The 27,894-nt window shown below is 27.0% G+C and overlaps 3 protein-coding genes across 5 annotated transcripts; 2 read left to right on the forward strand and 1 right to left on the reverse strand.

Moving 5' to 3' along the window:
• Positions 1-698: 698 nt before the first annotated feature.
• On the forward strand, positions 699-4,416 carry LOC114131807 (putative deoxyribose-phosphate aldolase). Its single transcript, XM_027997113.2, has 7 exons — positions 699-861; positions 1,037-1,126; positions 1,548-1,744; positions 2,125-2,314; positions 2,375-2,671; positions 3,968-4,053; positions 4,143-4,416. Exons 2-7 carry the CDS (start codon positions 1,102-1,104, stop codon positions 4,329-4,331), a joined length of 984 nt encoding a protein of 327 aa, XP_027852914.2. The 5' UTR covers positions 699-861; positions 1,037-1,101; the 3' UTR covers positions 4,332-4,416.
• A 2,313-nt stretch (positions 4,417-6,729) lies between these two features.
• LOC114131806 (uncharacterized) lies at positions 6,730-20,549 on the forward strand. 2 transcript variants are annotated; one of them, XM_027997110.2, is made up of 7 exons: positions 6,730-7,011; positions 7,104-7,239; positions 14,380-14,458; positions 16,703-16,796; positions 18,789-18,913; positions 19,826-19,958; positions 20,050-20,549. In XM_027997110.2, the coding sequence occupies exons 3-7, from the start codon at positions 14,384-14,386 to the stop codon at positions 20,400-20,402; spliced, it is 780 nt and encodes a 259-aa protein (XP_027852911.2). In that variant the 5' UTR covers positions 6,730-7,011; positions 7,104-7,239; positions 14,380-14,383; the 3' UTR covers positions 20,403-20,549. The 2 variants fall into 2 exon arrangements, with proteins under 2 accessions (XP_027852911.2, XP_027852913.2); XM_027997112.2 differs by lacking the exons at positions 6,730-7,011; positions 7,104-7,239 and having other exon boundaries at positions 14,106-14,458.
• Positions 20,550-21,597: 1,048 nt separating this feature from the next.
• On the reverse strand, positions 21,598-27,678 carry LOC114131808 (odorant receptor 22c-like). 2 transcript variants are annotated; one of them, XM_050198988.1, is made up of 7 exons: positions 27,480-27,678; positions 25,992-26,800; positions 23,697-23,778; positions 22,766-22,865; positions 22,499-22,618; positions 22,266-22,424; positions 21,598-21,715 (listed from the first exon to the last, which is right to left on the reverse strand). In XM_050198988.1, exons 2-7 carry the CDS (start codon positions 26,734-26,736, stop codon positions 21,668-21,670), a joined length of 1,254 nt encoding a protein of 417 aa, XP_050054945.1. In that variant the 5' UTR covers positions 26,737-26,800; positions 27,480-27,678; the 3' UTR covers positions 21,598-21,667. The 2 variants fall into 2 exon arrangements, with proteins under 2 accessions (XP_050054945.1, XP_050054944.1); XM_050198987.1 differs by having other exon boundaries at positions 25,992-26,805.
• Between the last annotated feature and the right edge of the window lie 216 nt (positions 27,679-27,894).

The raw sequence follows: 27,894 nt of genomic DNA on the forward strand, positions 1-27,894 counted from the left end.
TATTAGGTATCATTTATCGTATATACCTACCTATAACCTACCACCTATGTAAAAGTTTTAAATTCACAGGAATAATAATTTTGAATTAAAACTAATAATATTATTAAAATTTCTGTTCTTCATTTAAATATTTAATTTTGTCCAAAATTGAATTTCAGATATCTATAAAAAATTTTACTCAATACTTGTATACCTATTATTGTTTAGACGTTTTGACTGAACAAAATTATTTTATCGATCATTATTGAAAAAAAAATTAAGTAAAAACATGTTTAAAAATAGTTCCAAAAGATTAAAACATTTTAAAAATTATTCATCGTGTATAAAAAATTATTATGTATGTAAATATTCGGTAGGTATAATATACGATTATTCATTTTTAAATAAGAAACAAAATAAGAAAAACCAACTTATCGAAAACTGGGTTTTGTATAAAAATTCTATTTATCCTTCATTTTTTGTTCATAATATTTTGAAAAATAAACTTTCAAAAGTAGCATTAGAAAAAAATAAATATATCGTGCAAATGGTACCTACATTGTCATAATATTGTACTGTGTACCTACGTCCTACACTCTACACTCTACAGGCTACAAGCAAAAAAAAAAAAAAATACCTCATTGCCATAATATTATCATTGTTATATTTCGTTATCTATAAATTTATTATCACGTTGATAATTTATTTTATTATCACCGTATATCAAAACATTATTATTCATATTCGACATTCAACCACAGAATAGATTCAACATTCATATTTCATGTTCAGACTTCAGACTGTTCAGTTTTCCTTCTATACTTCAATACTTCATAGAAACTTGTGTATTCAAACAGCTATTTCAAGTTTTATCTTTTGAAGGTAAAAGTAATAAATTATATATTAAAATATATATAAATAATATAATAATAATAACACAATTATTATGGGTATCTAAATCCACCAACAGTATGTTATTAAAATTGTAATACTATATACACCTCGTTACTATATGTATTATACAAATCATTAGTTGTACTTTGTACTATTCTTACAGATTATTATCAAATCACTGTGGGAACTAGTCCTCAATTTAATTAATACTATCAAATCTATACAAAGATGTCGAATCCAGGAATACTTTTCGGTGAGCATAAATCTATTATTTTACAAGAAATATTGATTTTAAAAATAAAATGTTGATATCTAATAAAATAATATCTATATCCCACTGTTAAATCTAGATTTTACTCTTTTTTTTTCGTTGGTTAACAGTGAATGAAGCTATAAAAACAGCGTCTGTTAAGATTTAATATAAATTATACATCTGTAATCTTACTAGTATATTATTATATACTCAGTTTTTATGAATTGTACAAAATATTATAACAAATAGAGGTCAAACTTATTTTGATTGTATCACATTTAGCTTACTAAATTACCTACATTACCCATTTGGTGTTTACAATGCTAAAGATCTTATTTTTGGAACAACCAACGTTTTTAACTACATATTAGTTTATGATGAATAAGTATTGATATCATTAATGTATCTAATTTATTTTCAGATGAATCCTTGCTGAACATAATCGATTTTCAAGATAAGGATATTGTGCCAATTGTTGACGAGTGTGATAGATGTACCAAAGTTGGATTTTTACCCGAAGTAGAAGCTTCTTATTTGGGTCTCTTAATTCATGTTATGGATCTTACTTCACTCAATTCTACAGACAATCGGAAAACTATTGAAGCTCTTGTAGATAAGGTATTAAGTTATAACTTATAATATCCTTTTTCATCGATTATAAAAACTAGTTAAAATAAAATTTACACAATGTATTGTCTAAACATAATTTTAAATAACCTTGATTTAAATAATACGGAGAAATAATTTTAAAAATAAAATTTTTTATTTTACACCTATAAAGTACTATCAAACTTTAAGTACCTTCTAATTATAAGTGATTCTCCAATTCAATATACATAAATCTATACATATATATGTATATTATATATGTATTTATATATAATATAATGTGTACCAGATCACTGAATTGATTTTTCTATAATTCAAAAAACGATTCTTAAACATTTGATTTGACTATTTTAAGGTTATACTAAAAATATGGCTTAACACATTTTTAGGCATTAAATTTTACCAAAGAAACGTTAAAACCAGACATTGAAAGTATGGCATCCAATCATTCTTGTGAAATTTACAACTACTTCACTACAAGTACATTGACCCCTCAAACGGTTTGTGTATCCTCTGTGCGTGTAGCTGATGCTATACAAAGAATAAATAGTCAAAACGATCACATAGATATTGCTTCTGGTGAGCATACAAGAAATTTAATAATTTTACTTTGTGATTGTTAATTACAAGCAAATTTAGTTGCAGGAGGATTTCCTATGGGCCAAGTGCCATTGAGTTGTCGAATAACTGAAGTGGAATATGCAATTTCACAAGGAGCAGCAGAAATTGATATTGTAATCGATCGTGGTCTAGCAAACATTGGTGATTTTAAAAGGTTATATCATGATTTGCGTTCCATCAAAAGTGTGTGTGTTAATGGTGATGTTACATTGAAAACAATTCTGTCTGTTACTGAATTGGACTGTTATCATACCGTGTATAAAGTAGCTATGACAGCTATGATGGCTGGATCAGACTTTATTAAAACATCTACTGGTATGAATTATAAATGTAAAATTACATAAATTAGCCATACATAATATTGAATTAAAATCATAGATGTGCGTAAACCCCAGTTTCAAAGGCAGCATAAGAATAGCTACGGTAACCTGAAAAAAGTTCAGTTTAGTGGCAGCATAAGTTGTCTATTCTACCCCTGTATGCATGTTTATGACTAAAATTATTAGCTATGAAGTGCACGCCATACCTACATGTGTCTTCAAAACATTCAGCATGGATGTTAGAATGAAATAATATATTATCCTGTTATTATTCATCTTAAAAGTAAGAACATTATCTATGTTCTCTCATTGGTTTTTTACAGTACTCTAATTATTAAATGACTTATGGACATTTTTAAATATTAATATATTACATACTCATAACTTACTTGAAAATTAAAATACTGTAAAAAACCAACAAGAAAATAAAGATAATGTTTTTATCTTTAAGTCAGATAGTAAGTTATTTCATTCTACGTTTAAACTAAACGCTTAAAATTGATTATACTAAATAAAAATTTACCATATTGTACATTTGTAAGACGGAGAAAACCTAACTTGCGGGTGTGACTTCCTTTTAAGAGAAAGTCCACATTATCGGTTTTTCATCCCTGATCAAGGGTGCCTGCCAGGAGAGGCATGTGGCCTTGTCCCTGATTCGTACATAACCTTACAAATTGAAAGTTTGCATATGTTGTTAGCTTTAATATTATGGTAAATTCACCTATTATCAAAATTAAAATTTAAAGGTATACAATTTGGATATTATTTTGCACATCTCAAATAAGTTTATTAGTAATTATTAATTAATAAATTATGAACAATTTAAAATTGCAATATTTTACAGTTATAATTTACTTTAAAACAAAAATATTATAAAGTTCTATTAAATGATTTAAGATAATATTATTTACTTTAAGTTTAATCATAGGACATAGATCAATTCATTATAATTTTAAAGCTGAGAATACAAAGTTGGTTTTGTATATGTAGTGCATGTGTTAGAGTGAAAAAATAAACAGTGAACATGAATACACATTCTCTTTATATATTTTTTTCTTATTTACTTTTGGTCTGGCACTAGAAACAACTGATAATATTATTAATTAGTAAATAAAGCTTAAACAAATATTTTTTTATTTTATCATGTACTATATACAGTATGTTTCATAATGACAAAATGGTTCTTATTGATTTTTGGTATTTACTTAAACACTATTTATGGTTATTGGTTATTTTTGTCAATACTTTATGTCTGATGTTAAAATAATGATGGTGTTATTTTGGACAGGAAAAGAAGCTGAGAATGCCACATTGTCTCATGGTGTAATCATGTGTCAAGCAATTAAAAAATATCACGATATTACAGGCTACCAGGTATATAATATATGTTTTATTATCAGATTTTCTGTAACAAATTATAGGCAATTTTTTAAAGTTTAAAACTAAGTAAATTGTGTGTATAGGTTGGTATTAAACCAGCTGGAGGAATCAAATTTAATGAACAAGCACTCAGTTGGCTCGTATTAGTGAAGAACCAATTGGGAACTGATTGGTTGAAAGCAAGTTTATTCCGTATTGGTGCTTCCAGTCTACTAGAAGATGTTGTCAAAAGGTTAAGTGCCGTCTTAAAAAAACTGCAGACAAACTATTAAAAATAATAAACTCAAATTGAATTATTTTTAATTTTATATGGAATCTGTAACAAATTTATGATATAATAAATTACAGTTGTTATAATATGCCTAATTTATTATCAAACTATATATTATATATAGCACCACAAAAATATAATAATAGTACTAAGAACCTTTGATTTGATAAGTTAAATTAATTTTTATGTTCAACAAATATTAATTATTAAATTATTCTAATATTTTAGTTTCATATCTTCTAATGAAAAATATTAAATTCCTGAATTTATTATTTTACATTAAATACTTAATGGTAGAAAGTATAAAGATAAATCATTAAGCATCATTTGGCATTAACCAAAGGGCAAAGACTATGTTTACATCAAAATTTATTAGTTTAAGGAATTCATGCTTAGTAATATGTTTTTGTTTTTGTTTTTTTTTTTATTGGGATATTTTAGTTTAATACATAATACAACACAATTAATATGCCCAATGTGTTTGTCAGTGTTAACTGAATAAAAATAAAATATCTAAGTTGTTCATTCAGATTTAATCATAGATCTTATACTTAAGTATAAAACTCAACTAGGTATTTTAAAGGAAGGTTCACTAATTATTATATTTGTCATTTTTTAATAAACCTAATTTGTATAAAATATAAAATGCAAACTTCAAACTTATATTGTTGTAAAAATTAACTGTACCTTTAATAATTTGCATTACATTTTAGAGATCTTAAATCTATTTGATGTGTTTCAAAGATACCTATTATCTTCTTATTTTGCAATTTTTAAGTATGAGTACCAATATAATTGATGAATGATTTGGTATTTCGATTCACGAATTAAGATAGTAGTACAACAATAATCACTGTAATCACTGTGAAACTAGGACAAAAAAGTCATATACAAAGAAGCCACTAATAAAAAAAAAACTATGGAACAAAAAATAAGGTATACCTACATCTGTTTTGTTGTATACATCTAACTTTCAACCTTTTTTTATATAGGTAGTATTTTTTGTGCTAAAAGAATTTAACACAATGTGTTATTATTTAGTTTGCAAATTATTATTTGTAATCGATACAATGAACAAAAATTTACGTTATAAAATTAAAACAAATTATACTGCTTCAAGTATTTTTTTGTCCCTGTTTATCTAATGGCTAATTTCCAGGTACAACTTTAGCAATAGCTGTTAAATTGGCAATGACCAGTTGTTACTCACTAAGTTTAACAACATGGAATTTTTATATTCAGATAAAAATTCTTTTGTTTTGTTCTATACTGACTTCAAAGTTAATTTAAAATAGATGACAATATTTTTTTCACTTGGCAGTAGTGTCTTGCTCTTTTTGAACTATAACTACATTAAATAATATTACAAGTAAGTAATTTTAAGTGATGACTACTATAATAATTATCAATTTCTTACAATCTTGTTTATAATTACTCTGCATGACCTAAATATACTATAATTGTAAGTGAAATTTAAAAACTTGATTACATTAGTAGTAATAATTGACTATTCAAAATCTTTCTTTGAAGTTCTTATTACATTTAGAACAATTTTTCCAAAATATGTTTATGTATAATCACATTTAGATTAAACATCATTTTTATGAACAAATATTTCTCTCATAGGCTGAGCAGTGAGCACTATTAAATATCTCTTTATGTCTTTATTGTATTTTGTGTAACAGAAAGTTGTTCAGAATATTTATATTTTGTTTGCATTAATACCTACATTTTGATGTTTTTTAATTTTAACTATGGTATTTTATTCAATAGATATTTATCACCTATGTATATGTGTTTGGACAATTGTACCTACTTACCAATAAAAATTATTTCTAAAAACTATAATATTGACATTAGAATTTAAGACCATAAAAAAATTTAATCATTTTCACTAGTTACTTGTAAAGTAGTTACACTTCATGATTATGTTTTCTCATTTTATTTATAGCAATGGCTGATATTTATTAGACTATCAAAATTGTCTTTACTTGAAGTTATTTTTGGATACATTTGGAATAACTTCTCTAAAATATAGGAAATAATTTTAAACAGTTAGTATTTTTTACACAGAGAAATATCAATAAATGTTTAGATTAAGTGTTATTTGTATGAACCTTCTATCATGTAAGACGTAGATGTTTAATAAATAATAACTAGTTTAGTAGTTTACTAGTTCGAGTTTTGTAGTGATTCGATTATTTTAAAATTAATATAACTATAGAAATATTTTAATATTGTAGGCAAAACGCAATAAGGTAATTTTTATTTATGGGTTATGCCTTATTATTTATTAATAATACTGTTATCGTCTAAAGTCTAATCTCGAAATGCAACACGGTCATGCGCTATCATAATGTGATACCATCATTGAGTTTTGAGACCTACGAATATTATATTATACTAATCTAGTAAGTAGTAACTATAGTTTAGTAGTCACAACAGAACAGGCTTGCTAGTAGTTACTGCTTGCTATTTACTTGTACTTAGCAGTTAATTGTATAGGTATTGTTAAACGTTGTAAGGTTAATTATAATCGACCGGAGGCATCCTCTTACTTTGTATCAAATATTGTAGTTTTCGAAAATTGGATGTCTTAGTTATTCATAATCTTTTCTCATTGTTCTATTTGTAATAATATAATAAGAGTGTGGCCAGTTTTGGTTTTAATTTCGTCTCAGGTAATTTGTAAAAACAATTAACACATACCTAATCATAATCATGGTGTTTTTCAACCGATTAACACGATAACTTTGAATTTTAAATTTTTCAGTAAATGTGGTTTAAAAATTATTCAATCGACAATTCAGTAACTCTTTGAATACTCCTTCTACATACAAGTATTGGATATAGTATACAGAATACACATTTTCAAATAAAGTGTCATAACCGTGATATCAAATTGCTTGGTAAGTAAGGAATATTTTATACTGATATTATTTATTTAATAAAACTTAGAAAAAAATTCTGAGTAAAATTTTTCTTGGGATAGGTAAAACATTTTGTAATTTTATTGATATTACTTATAAGTGGGGAAGTGGGTGCTGAACTTATGTTTAGTGAATAAAATCAGTTATAAAATGGAAGTAGGTACTAAATATTAATTGATAACCATCTAAAATTATATTATGTCTAGCAATTAACTCTGGTGTAATTGCTACTGATATTGTTTATCTCGAATATATTGCATTCAGTTTTAAGAAAATTTGAATTGAACACTATTCTACGAACTGGGTACTTAAATGGTGAAATATATTATATAAGATAAGAATTTTCTTTTATGTTTCCCCTTAACATTTTATAATCTGAAGCCTTTAAAATGTATTTATCGAATGACAGATTTCTTAAATATATACCTGTATACAGGGCCGTATTTACGCCTAGGCCCGGGCCTAGGGCGGCAAATTTATTGGAAATAATAACATCATTTTTTTTTCTTGGGATAGGGGCGGCATATTTTTACTTGTTCTAAATTCGGCCCTGCCTGTATACCTAATATACATACATTACGTATTATAATTTATTTAAAAAATAAAAACTCTCAATCCCTAAACTGGCTAAACCAGTGGCTACCTTAAAATATGTACTTTAATGATAAATAAATTAAGTTCAATGTACCTTTACAAATTTAGTAAATTTTGTTTTTAATTAATATTATTGGATATTTACTTAAACAACCAGCTAAATATATTATATACATAAACACATAATATAGATAAACATATCTCGGAAGATAGTGTTTTATCTTTTTAGTTTCAAACTGCTCAATATCAAGCATAATATTATAAATGTATAGTACTAAATTAGTATTAATCTTGGTATTAATAATATATACGTATTACATTTGTAAGTTATATATTAATTTTAAATGTAGAAGAGTCACTCTTTTTTTATCAATTGTTTAATGTTTATGAATAAATTCATGTAAGTTTGTACTTTATAAGTAATAAAATACCTACATATAATTTTTAAACTCCTATACCTATGTAGGATATGTGTATTAAAAAAAAAGGAATTTAACAATATAAATAAAATATAACATTATTTGATTCAAAATTATTAATTAATTATAATAATATATTTTGACCAAAGCTTATTAATCATGCTAATCTTATTTATTAAGTAAACCTTATGCTCCAAACTAGCATTCTAATTAATCATTTATGTTTAAGTGCCTTAACCCTGAATCATGATAATTTAACTATTGGATTATTTTATTTTCTGACATAACTATCAATGTAGTATGTGATGTATGTTTGTAGTGTGATATACTATAGTGTATATCAGACAATGCATACAATATTAAAATGATCAATAGCATATTATAGGCATCATAACCTTTTAATACATAAAGTATAAATAGTGAGTTAACTATAAATATCATATTATTTGATTGCTCACTACTTAATTTTAATATTTAGACTTTAATATGTATCTATACAGTATCTACATTCTACATAGGTTTAACATTTTTACTTAAAATAAAAAAAATCAAACTAGCATTTTTGTAAGAATACTTTGAACATAAATATCTTAATATTTAAACTAAGTACTGAGTAAGTAGTATGAAAAAATATTTAATTTATTTGTACATAATATGTAACTGATTTTTTTCTGCTTAATTTGAGTTAACAATAAATTGAAAAAATGAAAATATCAGATGAGGTATTGAATTTATGAAAGTTGATGATATTAATAAAATAGCGAAAAAATAAACTTTCTAAAACAATGTATTGTGTAGGAAAATAAAATAGATGGTACATTACTGTCTTATGTCATACTTCAGAAGTATAATATCTCTCATTTAAATGGAAGAACCAAAAATCTAGTTGAATAGATCATTAAGATCATAAGTATTTTTAGAATTCACTGTTTAGAGACATCAAAAAAATAATTACATTATTTTTCACAAAATAAAACTATTAACAATTTAAATTCTTGTACCTATTAATATTTCAATGAGTTTAAGAAAAAATAAAAATGTTAATTAATTTGAATTTTTTATAAAAAAAAAGTGTCCACCCCAGTGTTTCTCAATCTTTTTAGTGTTGTAACCCCCAAAATAGGTATAGAATATGGTAAATTACTTCCCGAGTCGCGACCCTCCTATGTATACTAAGTACAAATTTAAACAATAAAAATATCATATAAACCAATTAGCCAAAGAAAACATACCATTTATAAATACCATGTGTCGCCATGTGTAGTACATAATTTAAATTTGTTACAGGTATAAGTATTTTTTTTATCCAATAAAAAATTTTAAATAAAAATGTTTATTTTTGTAAATTATTGTTTTATGATTTTAGCCTATGTGATCCCTAGTTAAGGTGATCGCGACCCCTAGGTTGAGAAACACTGGTCTACCCCATTGTATTTTCAAAAATTTGCCTCTAGACAACTCATATAGATATTTAAATACTTCACTGATTAGAAGTGTACGATTGAAGCACAAAATTAAAATGTAAGTTTTTGAAAATAACTGTTTAGTTTTGCTAAATAAAACCTTCTTTCTTGGTTTTAAAGGATAAAGGAAAAATAAAAATAGTTAAATTAAATTTCTTATTTATTTAAATAAAATTAACAAATAGTTAAACATATTTTCTATCATTTTCATTTTCATCTAAAAATATATGTATATTATTAACAATAAAATTACCGATTTCCCATTTAATCTAGAAACATAATTAACTAAACCTTTATACTTATCAGTTATCAATTACAAATGTATACTTAATACTCATTCTCAATGTTATGTTAATATTTTGTAAATACAAAAAAAAAAAATTAATATTGATTGCAAAATAATTATTTTGGAACAATAGTATCTCACTTCTTATTACTATAAAATATAAATCACATTGTCAATACTCTTTTTAATAAAAATAATTATTATATTAATATTTTATTTTTTATCGGTAACATGATTATAATATTGCTGTGTTGGTGATTTTATTATAACCATTAATATTATTATTATTAATAGAAATAGGATTTTAATGTCCTAAAATTGCCCGAAAATCCTTCAAAAAAAATTTAGTTTTAAAATAATTACACATGTATAGACGTGTATTTTAAGTAGTTAATAAAATGAAATCAGATAAAATCTATTAAGATTTGAGTTACCATACATGTCATTTGAGTGAGTTTTGTGTACTATACCTACTAAATATACTATATAGTAACTGTATTTGTTAAACGCATGTTTTTTTTTAAATAATAATACAATTATTTTTAAAAATGTAAAAATTTACTTTGAAATTAAAAATTTAAGAAAAATTATCTACTAAGTACAAAAAATACAAAAAATACCTATACTATAAATAATGTTTTAATAATACTTTTATATTAACAAATTAATGTGCTTAATAATTGCAGTAGTATTGAGAATATAGATACTTAAGAAACAATTTAATGTTCAAGTCTTAAGTCATGATGTTCTCGAGTGATTATATTATACCAAGTACGAATAGTAACGAAAGTGGAAAACTCGAACCACTTAGAAAAATGTGTGGTGCCCTGGCACTCCTGGGACGCTCTATACTCGCTAATGTTAATCTACTTTTAATAATAATGTATACCTAACTATAGTTTATCGCTTGTATTATTCTTGTCTCGTGTTATATACTTTTATGACTCAATGGCTATGGTTGTGATAATAATATAATATGGTATAATAGTGACATGTGAATTATTCGTTTGCTGATAACGAACGAATCAAACACGGATACACTTAAATCTTTATGACAGAATTAATTAATGTTATATTGTTATCGCATTCAGATTTCAGACTGTGTCTTTCAATCGATTTTTTTTTATTACGTGTCTGACGCAGTTATGACAGTTGTGAGACTAGCATATGACATAATATTATATCCCATACTCTAAGAGTGTTATTGAAATAAAATAAACAATATTAAAAACGATAATCACGTTTTACCGAAAACATGAAATATTTTGTATTTTAATAGCATTGTATTTTTGCATGACAATGGAGAGAAGTGAGCTATTTCAATTGCTGTCAAGGACCGAGTTTTGTCCCCTATCTGAAATTGTCTTCATTCGCGATCTGCATTCAATATTTTTTGTCACTTATCTGCCCCCCTTTGAAACTGAATTTATTGACAATAAAGTAATCCACGATGTACTTGTCGATCTCGGTATTTAGATTCATCAATTTGTTTCACAGAACGACATGAGAGTAAGTAGAGTAACCTACCTATTAACTGGTATTTGAATTTGATATATTATTATTGTCAAAACATATCAATATAATATGTTCATGTATATAATTGATTTGGACAATATTTTTTCGACGCAGTCAAAAGCATATTTTAAATTATAGAAACAGGCCATTTTCCAATGCTTTGACTGCCATCAAAAAAAAAACATTTTGTGTAAGCATAACGAAGAATATGTTGTTTCAGTTTGATATTCCCAGATATTTTTTAAGTACTCGCCTCGCATGTTATTTTTGTCACCTCTTATTGTAAATTTCTAGCCGACATCTCGAGTGTTTTTTTCCTTGATTATATAACCCGCTATGAAATAGGTATAATTAAATTTATTATTCAAACTTCCACATTATTCATAGTTTATAGTTTTGTATAAATAGTGTTTTTTTTACGTGTGATAGGGGTGTTTATTTTCATATTGTTGATATCGATTATACTAACATCACGGTCTTAGAAGATCTTTTAAGACCGTGCCTACATCTTTCAGCTCATCTCAGGTCAGAATTTCACTTCATTTCTACCAATAGTTTCTTCAATGTTGCGGAATTACTCCACCATTATATTATTTTATGTTTCCTTTTTATAACTATGAAATGGTAAGATGCGCTTATTAAAATATAATTATTCTAAGTTTATGTTTACCATAATTATACGAGTATAACAAAAACAAATCTATGTGTATTCGACAAAATAGGAGTCATATCTCTTTTATTCCTGGTATCACAGAGTAAATTATTTATAACACGCATGTGTTAATAATAAAACGTTGTATAAATCATAATAAATTATGAATATAATTGTTTTACTAACTCAATATAATTCTTTTTAATATTAAATGCATTATCAACAAGCGACGTCTACCCCCGCAAAAAAAACAACGATTATAATATGCATGTAAAATACTAAAATGTATTATCGATAGAATATAGTTTATAATAAAACCAACATTGTTGTATGTATTTTTTTTAAATGATTTAACTATTATGTGGTTTTGACCGGGAAAAAAATAATGAAAATCATTGTTTCGCACTTACGTCTTACATAAATGTTAACGCCTACACGATACACCACCTGCAAACCACTGGTTTGAGGTTTGACATTTTTGAAAACGCGTTCGTGTAACAGGTGTGTTTGGTTTTAAAAATCGATCGACGATCGACTGCGTTTTTCAAAAAATTAGATTAAAAAAACCTTCTATATAGTCTCTAATCAACTGCGTACGGACGTGCTTTTCTCTTTCTGGGGTAAAATTTGAGATTATTAATGTGATTTTTTTTTATAACATAATACAACGCTGTCTTGGTGGCGCCGACTGGAACAATATTACAGTGTATACTGATTGTAAGGACGGTCGTCTGGCATACCTTAATAAAAATACGGCCGTGTGTTTGCGTTTAAGCATTTACTGTACGTACACTACAAGACGATTGCTTTGTGTCGACATAATGGTTCCCAAACTGGCTCATATATGTGTATGTAATATTAACATTTTGATTTGTTTATGCGTGTGGTGCGAAAAATCAGCTACACGGACACTAATACACTATAAACGTTAAACTATTCCATTATTATAATATAACCAGTGTCCAGTGGCATCGCGAACGTTGTTTCTTAAGACAATTTCCCTAAACAATTTTAGCATAGGTAATTTTATTGGTGTGCAAAAATATCTTTATACTTAACGAGTAATCTGTTGATTTTAATTCAACGGGTTTAATATGCAGGTATATTTTATTGATTTACTCTGGAAATTAGTACATATGTAAATAGGTAATATAACGCGTATTGTATTGTACATAATGAGGTAATTGGGTCATCGGGAAGATAATATTATACTGTTTGTATAGCATATTATTATATTAAGTAATATGTTGAGTAATGTGTTTAGTAATAAAACACATAACAACATTAATGTCACATTAATATTAGTAAGTTGATATTGTAAAATAATATTATCAATTTATTCATTTATTTTTTAATAATAAAACAAATATGCACAAACGGGTTTTATTATAATACAGCAAACGATATATTTAATGTTATTATTAAGATTTGTGTAAGGCGAAGTTTCGAAAATTTCATCGAAATAACTTCAACGGCTTTATTAATTAGGTATTAGCTATTATTACTATTATTATTTATTACCTATGCGATAAATCGATAAATATTATTTTCAGTTTTAACCACAAATCTAATATCGAAGAATAAATTAAATGTAAATAATTACATTAATTATTCTGTGATAACACTAGCAGCAGCTTTGTGCAAATCGATAGCGGGACGAAATTTGCTAGCACAATAATAATAATACGATAAAATATAATGCTTTATTAAAATGTATAATACATAATATAATAATTAATAAGACATATTTTATACGTTGCGTCATTGCTTTTATACGATAATAAATAATAAATAATAATTGACGGCCTTAAAAAAGTTTCTTTGGATTTAAACTCCGAAGACGACCGCATTTTTAAAACGACTTGGCGCCTGAACATCACCACTGATATGACGGTAGACCAAACACGTCCGTAACAAGACGTGTTGTACGTGTGGACGACGACGGCCGCCGTCATACCGCTAAACACCGCGTGCAGTGAAGCACCGCGTGCGACGGTTTCATTTGAGTACGGTCTTCCGCCTCGTCAACACCGTCGTTGTTGTGTTACCGTGTTATCTAAAATTTTATAATAATTAAAATAAATACATTTAATTATTATTGAATAACCGTATTGGGAACAAAAACCCGAACAACGATAATAACAATATTGTACCTACACGTCAATCATCGTTACGCCGTTGTTGTTTCAGACCAATGGCGGACTCAAGATGCTGTTTCGGGTGTTCGAACGTGCGCAAGGGAGCGTGGGTGATATCAATTTTTGACATGGTGAGTTACAAAAATTATTATTTACAAAATTATTCGCGTATATACTTCTTAATTTATCTTATTAATCATTAGCGTATTACCACTCTCGTACAAAAAACATTTTTTTTTTCAAAATCTAAAGCCTGGAATAGTTCAGTACATTTTTCTAGCACGAATTTCGATTCGTCATTTTAAATTAATTTAAGTGCATATATTTTGTAAAATTATTAAAATTTTGGTCCCATTAATCTTGGTAAAAGAATGTATGAATAAATAATTGAGTATAAAAGCAACTGGTTGTGAAGATGGATGATTTTTGGTTTATTTAAATTTAAAATCTTACAGATTATAGTTACAACCAATGATTTTTTTCGTCTTAAATTAAAACCAAACTACGCCAATATTTACGTCGTATTTGACGCCTAATTATTCAAACTAGTCCAATCATAAATTCGAAATAAAATAAGTGTTTGCGACACGACGTTATATTATTTAGGTTGTGCACGACGATTAGAAGAAGATATTTCGTTTTGTTTTTGGCTACAAATTAAATGTAGACACCACCCGCGTTGGTCAATTTTTTTACTGGTTATTCAGTACCTATACGTACAACTTATTTTAATAGCGAGTTTGTAGTTTCTACATTAATAACTATTGTTCAAACTTTTTTCTTTTAAAATTTAAGCTTTATTTTATCTGATAATTTTTCTTACTCAGCTTAACGATTTATCAACAGATTTGTCGTTAAATAATTGTGTGCATCCAACGTAGGTATATTCAAATACACAAAATACATTGTGAATAATTTATTAATTAAGTGTACATTTATTTCCAGTACATTATTACACACTTGACAGTATATTCTATAATAATATAACCATTCAAATACTGTTTTTTTTTTGCATTACTCTGTCTTTCTCCGTATTGTCAAACCAAATTATTTTTTTAATAAAACTTCCTAATAAGCAATTCGGTTTTCAAATGGACTCGTCTTATTACACATACACAATAGAAAAAAATGTTTATTCATTAATCATTAGTATTCTTTGCTTGGTGAGACCTAATCAATAGATAGGTCCGGTTTAATATTACATTGCACCACTCGATATTAAATATCACGCACGTGAACAACGTATAATTAGGTATATCACAAGTCGCGTGTACTGTGTATGCCACTTTACATGTATGTTATTTTTTTTTATCGAATACTGTATGTACACTTTTGATATAAAATTCGATTTCGTTAATATTGTACTCTCACAATATGTCGAGTGTAGTATATGTACCTACCCAACTACTTAATTGATACTAGATATAAAATAATTTGTATAATTACCTAGCTATCTACGATTTTATGGATTTGTGTAGTTAGTAAATTAAGCCATTTTTAAATAACGTCAGAAAGTTAACCGCAAAAGTATTAAATATTTAAATATGTTCTCAAAATTACTATTTATATATAACCATACACCAGTACCAATTTGTTGTTCCATCATTTGTCTTCATTTAACCACGTTTTATAAAATGTAATTCTATCGTTCGGGACCGTTCAAAAACCCTTGGTTTAGATTAGTAGTGAAATATTTTATTGAAGAAGATAGTTTAAAATTTAAATTACATAATATATTCTTCAAGGTAAAAATAACGAAAGGCAAAAAAAATGAATTCATTAACTATTAGATAAATATTTTATATTGTACAAAATATGTATCTGGTACTTTAAGATTTTAACAAGAAACGTATTTATTTAATTTTAAATTAATACAATTTTAATCTCTTTTCTTGTTATACATAACACATAAGAAATAAAACGTTTTTGCGAAATCGTTATCCAAAATTTTTTTTAAGTAGTATTATGTTTATACATTTTAATTGTGTAATAATATTTTAATAATACATTTTTGTCCATCATTATACTTTGTTATCTTACAAGCTTTGTAGTTGGTGTATATAGGCACTAAGTAATTGCTTTAATTTTATTTAAAAAGAAATCGATTGAATATTATTTTAATTGCATTAAGGCGAATTAACAGTTTCTCCGAGTGTTTTTTTATTGTACACTACAATATCATAAAAATGATATCATGTGTCACGTTTAGCTAATATTTAAACAAGTATAAATCTACGGTAAAACAACTCATTTTATAATACCATTTATTCTAACCACTTATAATGTATATATTTATATCGCATTAGATAGATATAAAAGTATGTGCCTTTGTATGAAGCTTGTCTATGACTAATGTGTGTGTTTTGTTTGTTTAGTTAATTTGTATAATACTCACGATACGAGCTATTTCTACGCTAAGCATCACACCATATTCGCATTCATTCAAAGTAAAATCGAATTCTCAGTATGGTAAGTGTGCATTATTAGTTTATTTTCAATCAAAATATCTAATGTTGTAATGGTAAATCGTAAATGTGTTAATCTCCATAATATTTTGTTTTCGTCTTAAACACAAAACATTGCAAATTAAGTACAACAGTTTCAATTTTGTGTTGTTAGTTTTAATACTAGAGTGAATTACCTTTAATTTATCAGAATTAATCAAACTTAAAGGTAAGAACATTATCTGTGTTTTTACGTAGATTTTTTTCGATGTTTTAATCATTTTAAAGCAAGATATGATTATGGATATATCACAATTATTTAAAAATGCGTACGTAATAAACATACTATATTATGTACATGTCACAACATATTTACCATTAAAATGTTAGATATTATAATAATAATAAGATATTATGTTTTCCTTAACCGGAAATTGTACATTTAAAATAAATCGACCTCTATGTAATACATTTTCGTTTCCTTTTTTATCGTTTTATGTGTATCATAATGTATAACATTCACACATGTGAAGGATTTTTAATGTAATTGTGATGTTTTTACAAGCTTTATAATTTTCATGTTGTTAACTAAATAATGGTCTTCGATTAAACTTTTTTAATACATAATAATTAACAATATTATTACCATAATACCATTTATTTATTACTTATTATATATTACTATTATTATAAATAATGTTATGCAGATAGCAAAATATTACATTTTTAAAATAGGTTCTACTAATTTATTATTAAAATATTGCATAATTTACTATTAATACAAGTATTTATTACCTAAGTACTTTTAAAATATTAATTTACTTAGTTCTAGTTTTTTATCATACTCCTTCCCACCTTTCAACTGCTGTTAGTTCAACTCAAATATTCCACAAATAGGCTATACATTGTATTTCTTTAAAAGTGACATTATCTTATAAACATTTCAATAATTATTAATTTAAAACTTCAATTAATTTTTAGGTACAACTTAGCAACCTTTAGGTATTTTATAACAAAATATTACCTAATTGTAAACTTATGACTTTATTAATGTTTAAAAAGAGAAAAAATACTATATAAACAAATACACTGTTATTCTAAATTTGAATACTTTTAAGTGGTATAATCATTATTCATTTGCTAGTAAATAGCAATAGTTTATAATTATGTTAAATATTTATATAATAATTAGGCACCTACTTTATATAAATTAATATTATTGTATTAAATAAATCATGAATTTTATTTAAACAAAAAAAAAGCCATCAAGTAGATATAACCACTCTGCTATACAGCTGTACATTAGGTGTCAAGTATACTTCTTCATTAAGTTAGATTACTGTAATGGTTGTATTAAAACTGAATTCAGTGATAAATCTTTGTATTTAATGAAAAAAAATGCTGAGTGTAGATTATCAATCTTTTATTAACAATGGTTGCTTAACAATAATTTTAATAGAAGTAATAAAATTTACTTATTTTTTAATACTAAAGGTATGTTTTTCCAGCAGCATCTAAACACAGCCATAGTCTAGACTAGCTGTACATCCTGACGCACTGCAATATTTACCAAAGCATTGCGTTATATGAAAGTAGAAAAACGGTCATATATAATATGCATGTATCTAGTAACAGCATCTGATACTACGTTTGGATGCGATGCTGCAGAGAAAATGTACCTTAAGACATTTTTACTTTTAGCCACCAAAATATAAACTAGATCCCAATTTAGCCCCTCAACGTTGATGATTGGAGGATTTTATTTTTCTATTAAAAAAAAGATCTTCATACATTCAACAATAAATGTATACATCATTGTCAATAATTTACTATATTACAATACACTCAGAATCTAAATACCATTGTTAATAATAAATCATGGTCCAAAATAATGGTTTAAATTTATATAATGCTTAGAAAACTAAATAATATAAGTATATATAATTAGTTACATGATACTTAAATTTATTACTGTCTTTAAATAATAATGTATTATATTATGTTCTTTTTATTATAGATGACTCAATTTCCTATGATCACCGTTCTCAACTATTGGAAAAAGATTTCAACCTATTTAGCCAATTATTTATTATTTTTTTATTTTTTTATGTGAACTTGAATCTAAAGAAAGCAACTTTTATAGTAAGTTCAACTTGAATTATTTCTAATGTAACTATTTACAATCAAAAAATTGTATGTTAATTTTTTTTCTATATTGTGTAAAAGGAATATTGAATCTCACGTTAGGTTAGTAACCTAACCTAACAGATAAAGCATAATAAAGTGTAGGTAGCCACATAATATATGAATATGATTATGCTAAAAAAATGTTAAGTTCAATATGGCATTTACAAAATTAGCTATTAATCTCATTCTACTAACTATTCTATTTAAGAACATAAGATTATAGATTACATATTATGTCTTATGTTTTACATATTTATATGGAAAATCAAAACTCGTAACTACAAATATAACTTTCTAAGGATATTTAAAAATATTGTCCTCTGCCTTACATCTATTTCTACTTATAAATGATCTCAGAACGGTTTCTAACTTGCGACTTCAATTATTTATTAAAATTTAAAGTAATTGTCATTGAACAGCTTTTTTAATTCCCTAAAAGTTTCAGTAAAGTTCTTATTAAAAATAAGCATAAATCTTTTAAACTGATATATCACTTTGTTCATGTTTTAAAATATATTATCATAAAATCATTATTAAGAATATTTTTGATTAATATTTATAATGGATACTTTCATAATTAAATTGTTAATTAATAACTACTCGGTTTTATAACAATTTTATTTTATTATTAAGTCATACTCTATTAAAATTAAGAATCATACTCAGCAGTAATTATACTTTTGTCAGATAACACATTTGATTAACACCTGTTTGTCACCCATACAGAGTTAACCTTCTCTATGCCTGTTATGTAGTTATGCCCCTACACTAAAGTTGACTGCCGAGTACAATTTTTTTATTAAATAGAGTATAAACCATATTTTTAATAAAAAAATTACTCATGTTTAATTGTATATTTTTTTTCAGCGTAATGCTCAAAGTATTAATCAGTGGTTGGTGATAAACTTAATATTTTTTGTATTCTTTGCTCTCTTTATTGGTTTTACTGCAATCAAAAATGCATCACCAGATATAATTCCTATTGGAGTCCCTGTAAGCAGTATGTATCAAATGTCTACTTACATAATATTAAGATTCATTAATTAATGATTATTAATGTCCTATTATTTAACATTGTTATTTGTTATTAGTTGTTGTAGTGTACCAGATTTATGTGGTGAAATGTTTTTACGATGATGAAATAAATTTCATACCTCCACCTACATTGCATGCCACACCGTATGTGACCATAACCAGTCAGACTTTGCAGAACCCAGTTTATCCCGTGCAAGCTGGACCTTACGTTATTCAACAAGTACATCAACCTATTACACAAACTCCTTATCCTCAGCAAACGTACCAGTATCAGCCACAACAGCAAACTCCTTCTCAGTCTCATGTGGCTATGCCTATACCAAGCCAACAAAGCATCCAGGAGTATTGTAACCCACCACCATATTCGCCAAGTTATAATACTCAAGAAGGTCCTTCAGCCAAACAATAATTGTATATTCAAATTATTCAATTTATTATCTTATACAATTAATACTTTTTTTTTATTATTTTGATATAAAATACATACATTTCTGATTATCTTGTATGTGTTATGTTTTAAAAAGTACAAAATTATATATTGTATACAATATTATTATTTACTACTTATTTTATTTTTAATGAACCATGTGAAGTACTATGTGTTAACAATTTTAGCATTAAATGCTTACATACATTAATCTCATTTATTGCTTAAAAAGGATATAAGTATGCAGTAAATTGAGCTTAGTTTTTATAATTAGTTCAGATTTTTGTGGCATAATTTTAAAATATTAAAAAAAAACTTACACATGTTATGTGTACTATATTTCAGTAGTTATGTATTTAAAGTTAATTTGTTTTTTTATATTTAATAATTAATTATCTAATAAAAATAATCTAAGACTGTATTGTTTTCTAAAATATATTTGTCTTAGATATTTGTAAAATGTTTGATTTAATTTATATTTTGTATAAGACTGTCTAAGAACAAAGTTTTAATATTTATGTTTTTTATGTAATCAAAAAAAAATAAAAACATTGATATTTTATGAAGTATTTTTAATAATGATTATTGTGTAAGAAAATAAAATATACCTACGATTTCTAACTATAGCATATAGCAATTACTTTTAACCATTTTTTTTGGGGGGGGGGAGGGACTATGATTAAAATAACTTATGATATAATAATTTGATGGCTTAACACATAAATGCGTGAAATACACTATGCATTTTTCAGGGATTATATTTGAAATTTAAAGAAAGTATATAATTTTATTTCAAAATTAACTTAAATATCTATATATATATATATCATATATATACATAACTAATGATATCTTTACCTAATGAATAATTTATTTATAGTGCAAAATGTAGTATATTGAGATAATAATATGTAAAAATTATGATCTTCATATTAAAATGTATACTGTTTAGTAATATGAACTATGTAGTACATAATTAAATCATATAAGTGACATTAAGAACATTTTTTTTTTTTTAAATATATAACTTTACTAAGTAAATAGGTAGGTAGATACCTACTAATAATGATATTGTAGTGCAAAAATTATCAAAATCAATGAAACATACACTCCAATATTTATGTTTATGGTAGGTACTACATTATCACAAAGTTTAAGTATTAGTAAAGGTACAGTGAAATAAATAATTTTCCACCGATTTATTGCAAAATAAATTCGCCAGCTATAGGTACATGTTTGACAGGCTCTTAATAATTTAGTAATACGGACACTATCGAATATGACATGTTCATCACCTGTAAATTATAAAAACAATAGTAAATTACAATGTTAATTAAATTGCGACTATTATTCATAATTATTATTACAAAATATGATGCAAGCATAGAATGTTCGACTAAATCTACTAAAAGTTGGGGATATACCTACTATGTGATCAAATTTTAAAGTACTTCATACACTAAATATTTTGGTCAGTTAATATATTTTTAATTTTATAAACATTAAAATAGAAAAAAACTTTATAAATCAAAGTTGTTTGTAAAAATATTGTAATTTTCGTAAAAACGGGTAGGTAGGTATGCAATTTAAATTTTTGTTTTTTTTTTACATTTTACTGTATGTCATGAGCAAAACAAATTAAAAGTTTTAATATCGTTATTTTATTATGCGCAGCTTGTAAAAACAACCAAATTAAAATTAAAGAATATTCAGTTGAAGTATTTAGTCTTAGTGTTGCTTAAATCATGGCCCTAATTCTATAGTAAATATGTATAGTATTATTATTATTAATCCTTAAAAGTTAAAATTCTGTCCACGAGTGTGAAATACGTTCAATTTTATTACCCTAGAGAACATTTCCAGATTTACGATGGAATTTGGTGATACTTTCATCACTCGTTTGTGAGCAGAGTTCATAGTCATAGCCAACAGCAAAGTTTTTTTAAATTTCAAATCCATCTCTGTCCAATTGCTGCTGTAAAGTCCAAAATTCACCGTGGATTTCTAAACAGTTCATAAAATAAATAAACTCGATAGATAAATCTCACAAAATTTTTGATCGATGACATGAAATTTACCCCATCTTCTATGTGGTTGAACCCGTAACAATAAATGTACAGTTCAATGGTGAGCGAAGCCAGTCCGCAGACAAATTTCAAAATTGGCGCTGACACGATCGAATAACCTTTGAGATACACCTGGATGAAAAGTAAAATCGAAATAAGTTTAAAAAATTATTATAATATAATTATTATATTGTCTTTGTTAGGAACCTATTGTGTTTCATTGTAAATCGTGCATTCGTGCCTATAACCTAACCAAAAGCAGATATTCGTGTCACTCACCAACGATGTGAGAAATATCAGCGTGATTATTGAGTATGATCCATCAGCTATTTGGATCAGAACCATTGGTCTAACGACATCGAAAAACGCATCGTACTGTCTATACAAGTAAAGTTTGAAAATATAATTGATGGTATTATACACAGGTAACTAACCAACTTTAAGTAGTTATCGTGACATTTGATACTGTTTGTTAATATTATTATTATTATAATAAAAATATCGGTAGGTACCTACTCAAGTCGGTACAAAAAAATATAGAAATTATAGAGCCTTGACGATGCTTACCACACATAAAATTCAAAAATGTATTTCATTTTTATTAATTAAGTACCTACAATATTACTATATACCTATAGTACCTAAGTACTTATATTATTGTATGAGCGTTTCATTATTATGCCGTTTTATTTGAAATTTTGTAGGTCAGTGAAACTCCGATTTATTTTTCGAGTGCATCGTGGTGTTATTGCATTCTCATACCCTTAAACTTTTTACAAATTCACCACGGTTTTCGGTAGATGACATACTATACCTATAAAACAAGCTGAGTGCAGCATTTATGGCATGCGATATTTTAACCCTCAGAAACCGTGTATTAACCATAATAATTTACTACACAAAGGGTATAACCATAATTCGATAAAAACAATTTACCTACGGGTTGTAAGTAAGTTTTATAGTTTACCTATTATATTAATCATGGCTGTGATTTTTACTCGTCATAATTCGTTTTAGGTAGAATAAGGGCAATAGGCGTGTAACAACAGTATGTACAATGGGTACTCTTATTTCCACAAGGTATATAAATAAGTAATTACCTAGGTACCTACTTTACGGAGTACCTAATTGAATTAATACATTTCTGCAGTGAATTCGTATATACTATAATATTGTACCTATATACCTATTAAATATAATTAGTACTTACTCAATTATATTTTTATTGTCAATAATGTGACTTTTCAAATCGTCCAAGTTGTCATCGGTTATCGACGTCTTGCTTATCGCGGCTGCAACAGTAAAAAAGTGTGTAATATCAATATATAGATACTTGACCATTTACTGTTATTCAGTAAATATATACCTGAACCATCAGGAATATATGTACTTATAACGAGAGGTAGTTTTGTGGTTAATATTAAGATAATATGCTAATTATTTCTTCCGACGTTTCTAAATTGTTTTCAAATTATGACCTAATAATATACTTATTGATATCATAGTACGTAGATATTTATATGTATGCATAATTGTATTAACCATTGATAATTATTCAAGTATTTACTATATTATTTATTCAGAAATGTGAATGGATTTATAAAAAAAAAACATTTTATATAGCAGTGGTTCTTAACCTTTTTTAAACGATGGAGCACTTAACATTTTATAAGATTTTTGTGGAATACAACTCTAAAATAAAAGTATAAAACGGTATTTATATCAAGCATTTTTTTAATTTCTTAGTATTTTAAACAATACATTTATAGCACAAAACAGTTTATAACACATTAGTCATTGAAAGTTTTTTAATTTTGGCAGAATAGCTATTCTACATCCATAGAACACCCATGTTCTGCAGAACAACGGTTAAGAACGACTTTAGTATGGATATTATGCACTTTTGAATCAATCATTTTCAGGATAATAATATATATTAGTACGAATTTTAAAATTCTAAAAATGATTACTTTTCTTATGATACAATTATTATTTAAAAAAATATAGGAAAGTGGGTACAGCTGTTGTACATCGGGTGTCTAGACTCTAGAGGGTCACTATTATGGGTGTGTAAAATTTGAACTCGTTAATACCTATACATATTATATTATTATAATATATTTTACTATTTTAGTATACAAAAAACGATTTTGACGAAGACTCTTTTTTCTATTTTGATTTTGTAGTGTATAACCTAACCAATAATACCTACTTTATATATTATGATAAATTATATAGCTTGTATAATAATTTATCTTTTAATACTCAATATTATACTAAATAAGTAGAACTACTTATGTGTTATGTGTAACATGATAATTCTTTTGGGTTTACTTTAGTACCTACAAGACAATATTAAAAATTAATTATTAATTATTACAACTTTTTTAAACACATTTTAAAATATAATAATACCTATGCTTATAAGTTATAAGTTATAATATTATAAATTATAATATTTATATTTATAGTATTTATATTATTTTAAAAAGTGTAAAACTGAAGGGTAATCAAGCTGATGAAACATAATATGCAATTTTTTGGTATTGTCTATTCAATTCTCGGTCAATGCAGATATTTTAATACGTAAGTAATACTTAATTAAAAAAATTAAATTAATCGGCTGATTTTTAGAACGTCCTAATAATAATAAATAACTGAAATATGTAAAGTACGCAGTTATAACATTGTGCTCAAATCCTTGAATACTCAAAACGCATTTTCGTAAAGGTATAAGTACGCTATACCTACAATATATAGCTGAAGTGGTGAATTTATACGGCATGTGCGTCAAAAGTAATAAACCTACTAGCCAAGTTTTCACGGCGGTACTTAAATATTATACTTTAATGTTTATTCTCACGTTTAGTTAAACAAATTAAAATAAAGAAGTTGGAATACTTATTTAATACTTATAAAAAAATAAATGCATTAATTATAAAAGTTTAGAATTCATTGCTCGGTGAAATAATATTTTTTACCTACTTTGCAAATAAGTAGCTCATTCCAAATAAACTGAATATTCACCTATACAATTTGTAAGTTAATTTTACACAATGAATTATTTTAAATTTAAATCAAAACAAAGGAATAATACGTTGTAGTATGAAACTAAATTAAATGTTACTTGTGTTATGGTACAGACGTCTAAGGTTCACAAAATACACAATTGCCGGCAATAAAATAATTTGAATGCATCTTTTTTTTAAAATATCATGACACGGACCAAAAAATATTCACTACCCCTGACGTACAGCGGATTTAGTTGTGTGATGAAAAAAATGTTGATTGAATGCATATAATAATACACACACATGATTAACCATATTATGTACCTATTATATAACATAAAAATAATTCACATCGGCATAATAAATTTCACACCATTAGTAAAAAAAAATTAAAAAACACATTATTTGTGGTTATTAAATTTTTTTTTTAATAACCGCTAGATGGGCAAGAATTTCGGTAAAATAATAATTTTGCGTTTAGCATTTATACTCACCACCCGCGGCCACGGTGTCGAACTGTTGACGCGCCGATAACTTCGCATCACCCGACCGACTGCGGCCGAGCGTCTCGTAACCGGTGGACATGGTGCGGAACAGGGCGTCGAACACGAAGCACATGGTGACCAGGTAACAGTCGAACGACGTCCAACAGAACACGTTGACGGTGAGTATGGTGGACTCGACGACGTACACCACCGCCCAGACGGTGGGCATGTCGTCGTACTCGGACGCCATGAACCACGGCATGATGACCCACACGACCAGCGTGCCGAAGCTGAGGGCGACGAACGTGCGGAGGATGGTGGACAGCGTGGCCCGGCACCGGCGCAGCTCGGACGGGTCGCGGCCACCGCAACCGGTGAACGCGTACCGGGTCGCGTCCAGCGTGGAGCACATCCGGTCCGCGTTGGCCACCACCATGTAGCCCTTGAGCAGGCACATGAGCCCGTTGACGACCAACACGCCCATGTTGGCGAACATCTGAAAGTCGTGACGGGCCAGGTACAGCCGGGCCACCTGCATCGACTGCAGCCCGAGTGTCATGAACACCACCGCCAGAGCGGCCGACCGGCACCGGCCGACGTCCAGGCCGCACTCGACCGGCCGCAACAGCTGGTACATTCCGATCGACTTGAACAGCTCCACGTCCAAGACCGTACCGCCGTCGGCGTCGTCCTTCTCCGCAGGATTTCGCGCCACCGTCCTGTCGCCGTCAGATGTCCTCCTGGGATTTGCCATCGTTATGCGCTGCAGTCGTCGGTCGCGAGTGTTTAGGTATATTATTATCCGCCTGCCGTGTTATCTAATCTACGAAAACTTCCGTTATTTAGTACGATAAATCGTGCGTGTTGTCGGTTTAAATATTAGAGTAGAATTAATATTTAACCTACAGCCAATAAACTTACCTACCGGTAAGAACTTTATCTGTGGTGTGTCATTGAGTTAGGCAAATAAGTTCAAATTTTACGTTCAAACGTTAAAATTATAATATTTTTACATCGACTTAAAAATCGAATATTGTTACAAACACCAACACATAATGTTCATCATACCTTTAAGTTGTTTAATAATAGGTTAGTTATTATTTTAAATCTAATAACACAATATATTGGAACTGTTAAATACAATTTTGGAATGTTTTCTGTGTGTAACAAAGACAAAATTATTATGCATGATAAATGATAACGCATGAGGATTTGCCGTCTTCATACATTATTATATCGATATAATATAGGAATCTTTCAAATAATTGTATAAATATTTCTCAATAATAATTTAAACATTTATTTTGTATTAAGCACGGTAGATTCGTCGAAGACCAACATTTAACCAATATATATTATGTTTATCATGTTAAAAATTGATTTGCAAAAAATCCTACCGTATGGCAAAAAGAGTTCTCAGATTTTTATATAATATCATGCATTTCATCAAAAAGAAATAATTATTTTTGTAAAGCAAGATTGAAAAATTGAACTTACATATTATTGCAATACTATACGAGTATTAAGATGTTCGCCACGGTTGATCTATATATTATAGTATATGTAATATGTATATTGTACATATAATATTATACTGAAATTATAGTTTATAGGTACTAAAAACAATAATATTCGTCGGAAAGACTTAAAGAAAATAGTGTACAACGTGTAAGCAACACTTTATATACTTTTTTTTAAGTATTGGTCTAAGTATTTACAATGCGTTGTAAGTAAATCCTACCGACGAGTTTAAACGCGACGATTAATTATTTATCGTAAACTCAAACCTTTTCGCTCCCGATCAGGATAAAAATGCAGGTCTAATTCATGGAATTCTATCCTATTTTGAATGGAAACCGTCGTCGGGTATATTATGAAAATTGCACGCGTTCGTTTATTCATTCCTACATAA

The sequence above is a fragment of the Aphis gossypii genome, chromosome 2 (genome assembly GCF_020184175.1).
Source record: "Aphis gossypii isolate Hap1 chromosome 2, ASM2018417v2, whole genome shotgun sequence".
Taxonomy (NCBI): Eukaryota; Metazoa; Arthropoda; class Insecta; order Hemiptera; family Aphididae; genus Aphis; species Aphis gossypii.

What these genes read in the sequence shown, in the direction of transcription:
- LOC114131806 (XM_027997110.2), top strand. Translation starts at nt 14,384, where the DNA reads ATGGCGGACTCAAGATGCTGTTTCGGGTGTTCGAACGTGCGCAAGGGA. An exon ending in AAAATCGAATTCTCAGTATG is followed by an intron (nt 16,797 to 18,788) that starts GTAAGTGTGCAT and finishes TTTTTATTATAG; the next exon opens with ATGACTCAATTTCCTATGAT. An exon ending in TAAAGAAAGCAACTTTTATA is followed by an intron (nt 18,914 to 19,825) that starts GTAAGTTCAACT and finishes ATTTTTTTTCAG; the next exon opens with CGTAATGCTCAAAGTATTAA.
- LOC114131808 (XM_050198988.1), bottom strand. Translation starts at nt 26,736, where the DNA reads ATGGCAAATCCCAGGAGGACATCTGACGGCGACAGGACGGTGGCGCGA. An exon ending in CGACACCGTGGCCGCGGGTG is followed by an intron (nt 23,779 to 25,991) that starts GTGAGTATAAAT and finishes TTACTGTTGCAG; the next exon opens with CCGCGATAAGCAAGACGTCG. An exon ending in TGATATTTCTCACATCGTTG is followed by an intron (nt 22,619 to 22,765) that starts GTGAGTGACACG and finishes CTTTTCATCCAG; the next exon opens with GTGTATCTCAAAGGTTATTC.
- LOC114131807 (XM_027997113.2), top strand. Translation starts at nt 1,102, where the DNA reads ATGTCGAATCCAGGAATACTTTTCG. An exon ending in GAATCCAGGAATACTTTTCG is followed by an intron (nt 1,127 to 1,547) that starts GTGAGCATAAAT and finishes ATTTATTTTCAG; the next exon opens with ATGAATCCTTGCTGAACATA. An exon ending in TTGAAGCTCTTGTAGATAAG is followed by an intron (nt 1,745 to 2,124) that starts GTATTAAGTTAT and finishes ACACATTTTTAG; the next exon opens with GCATTAAATTTTACCAAAGA.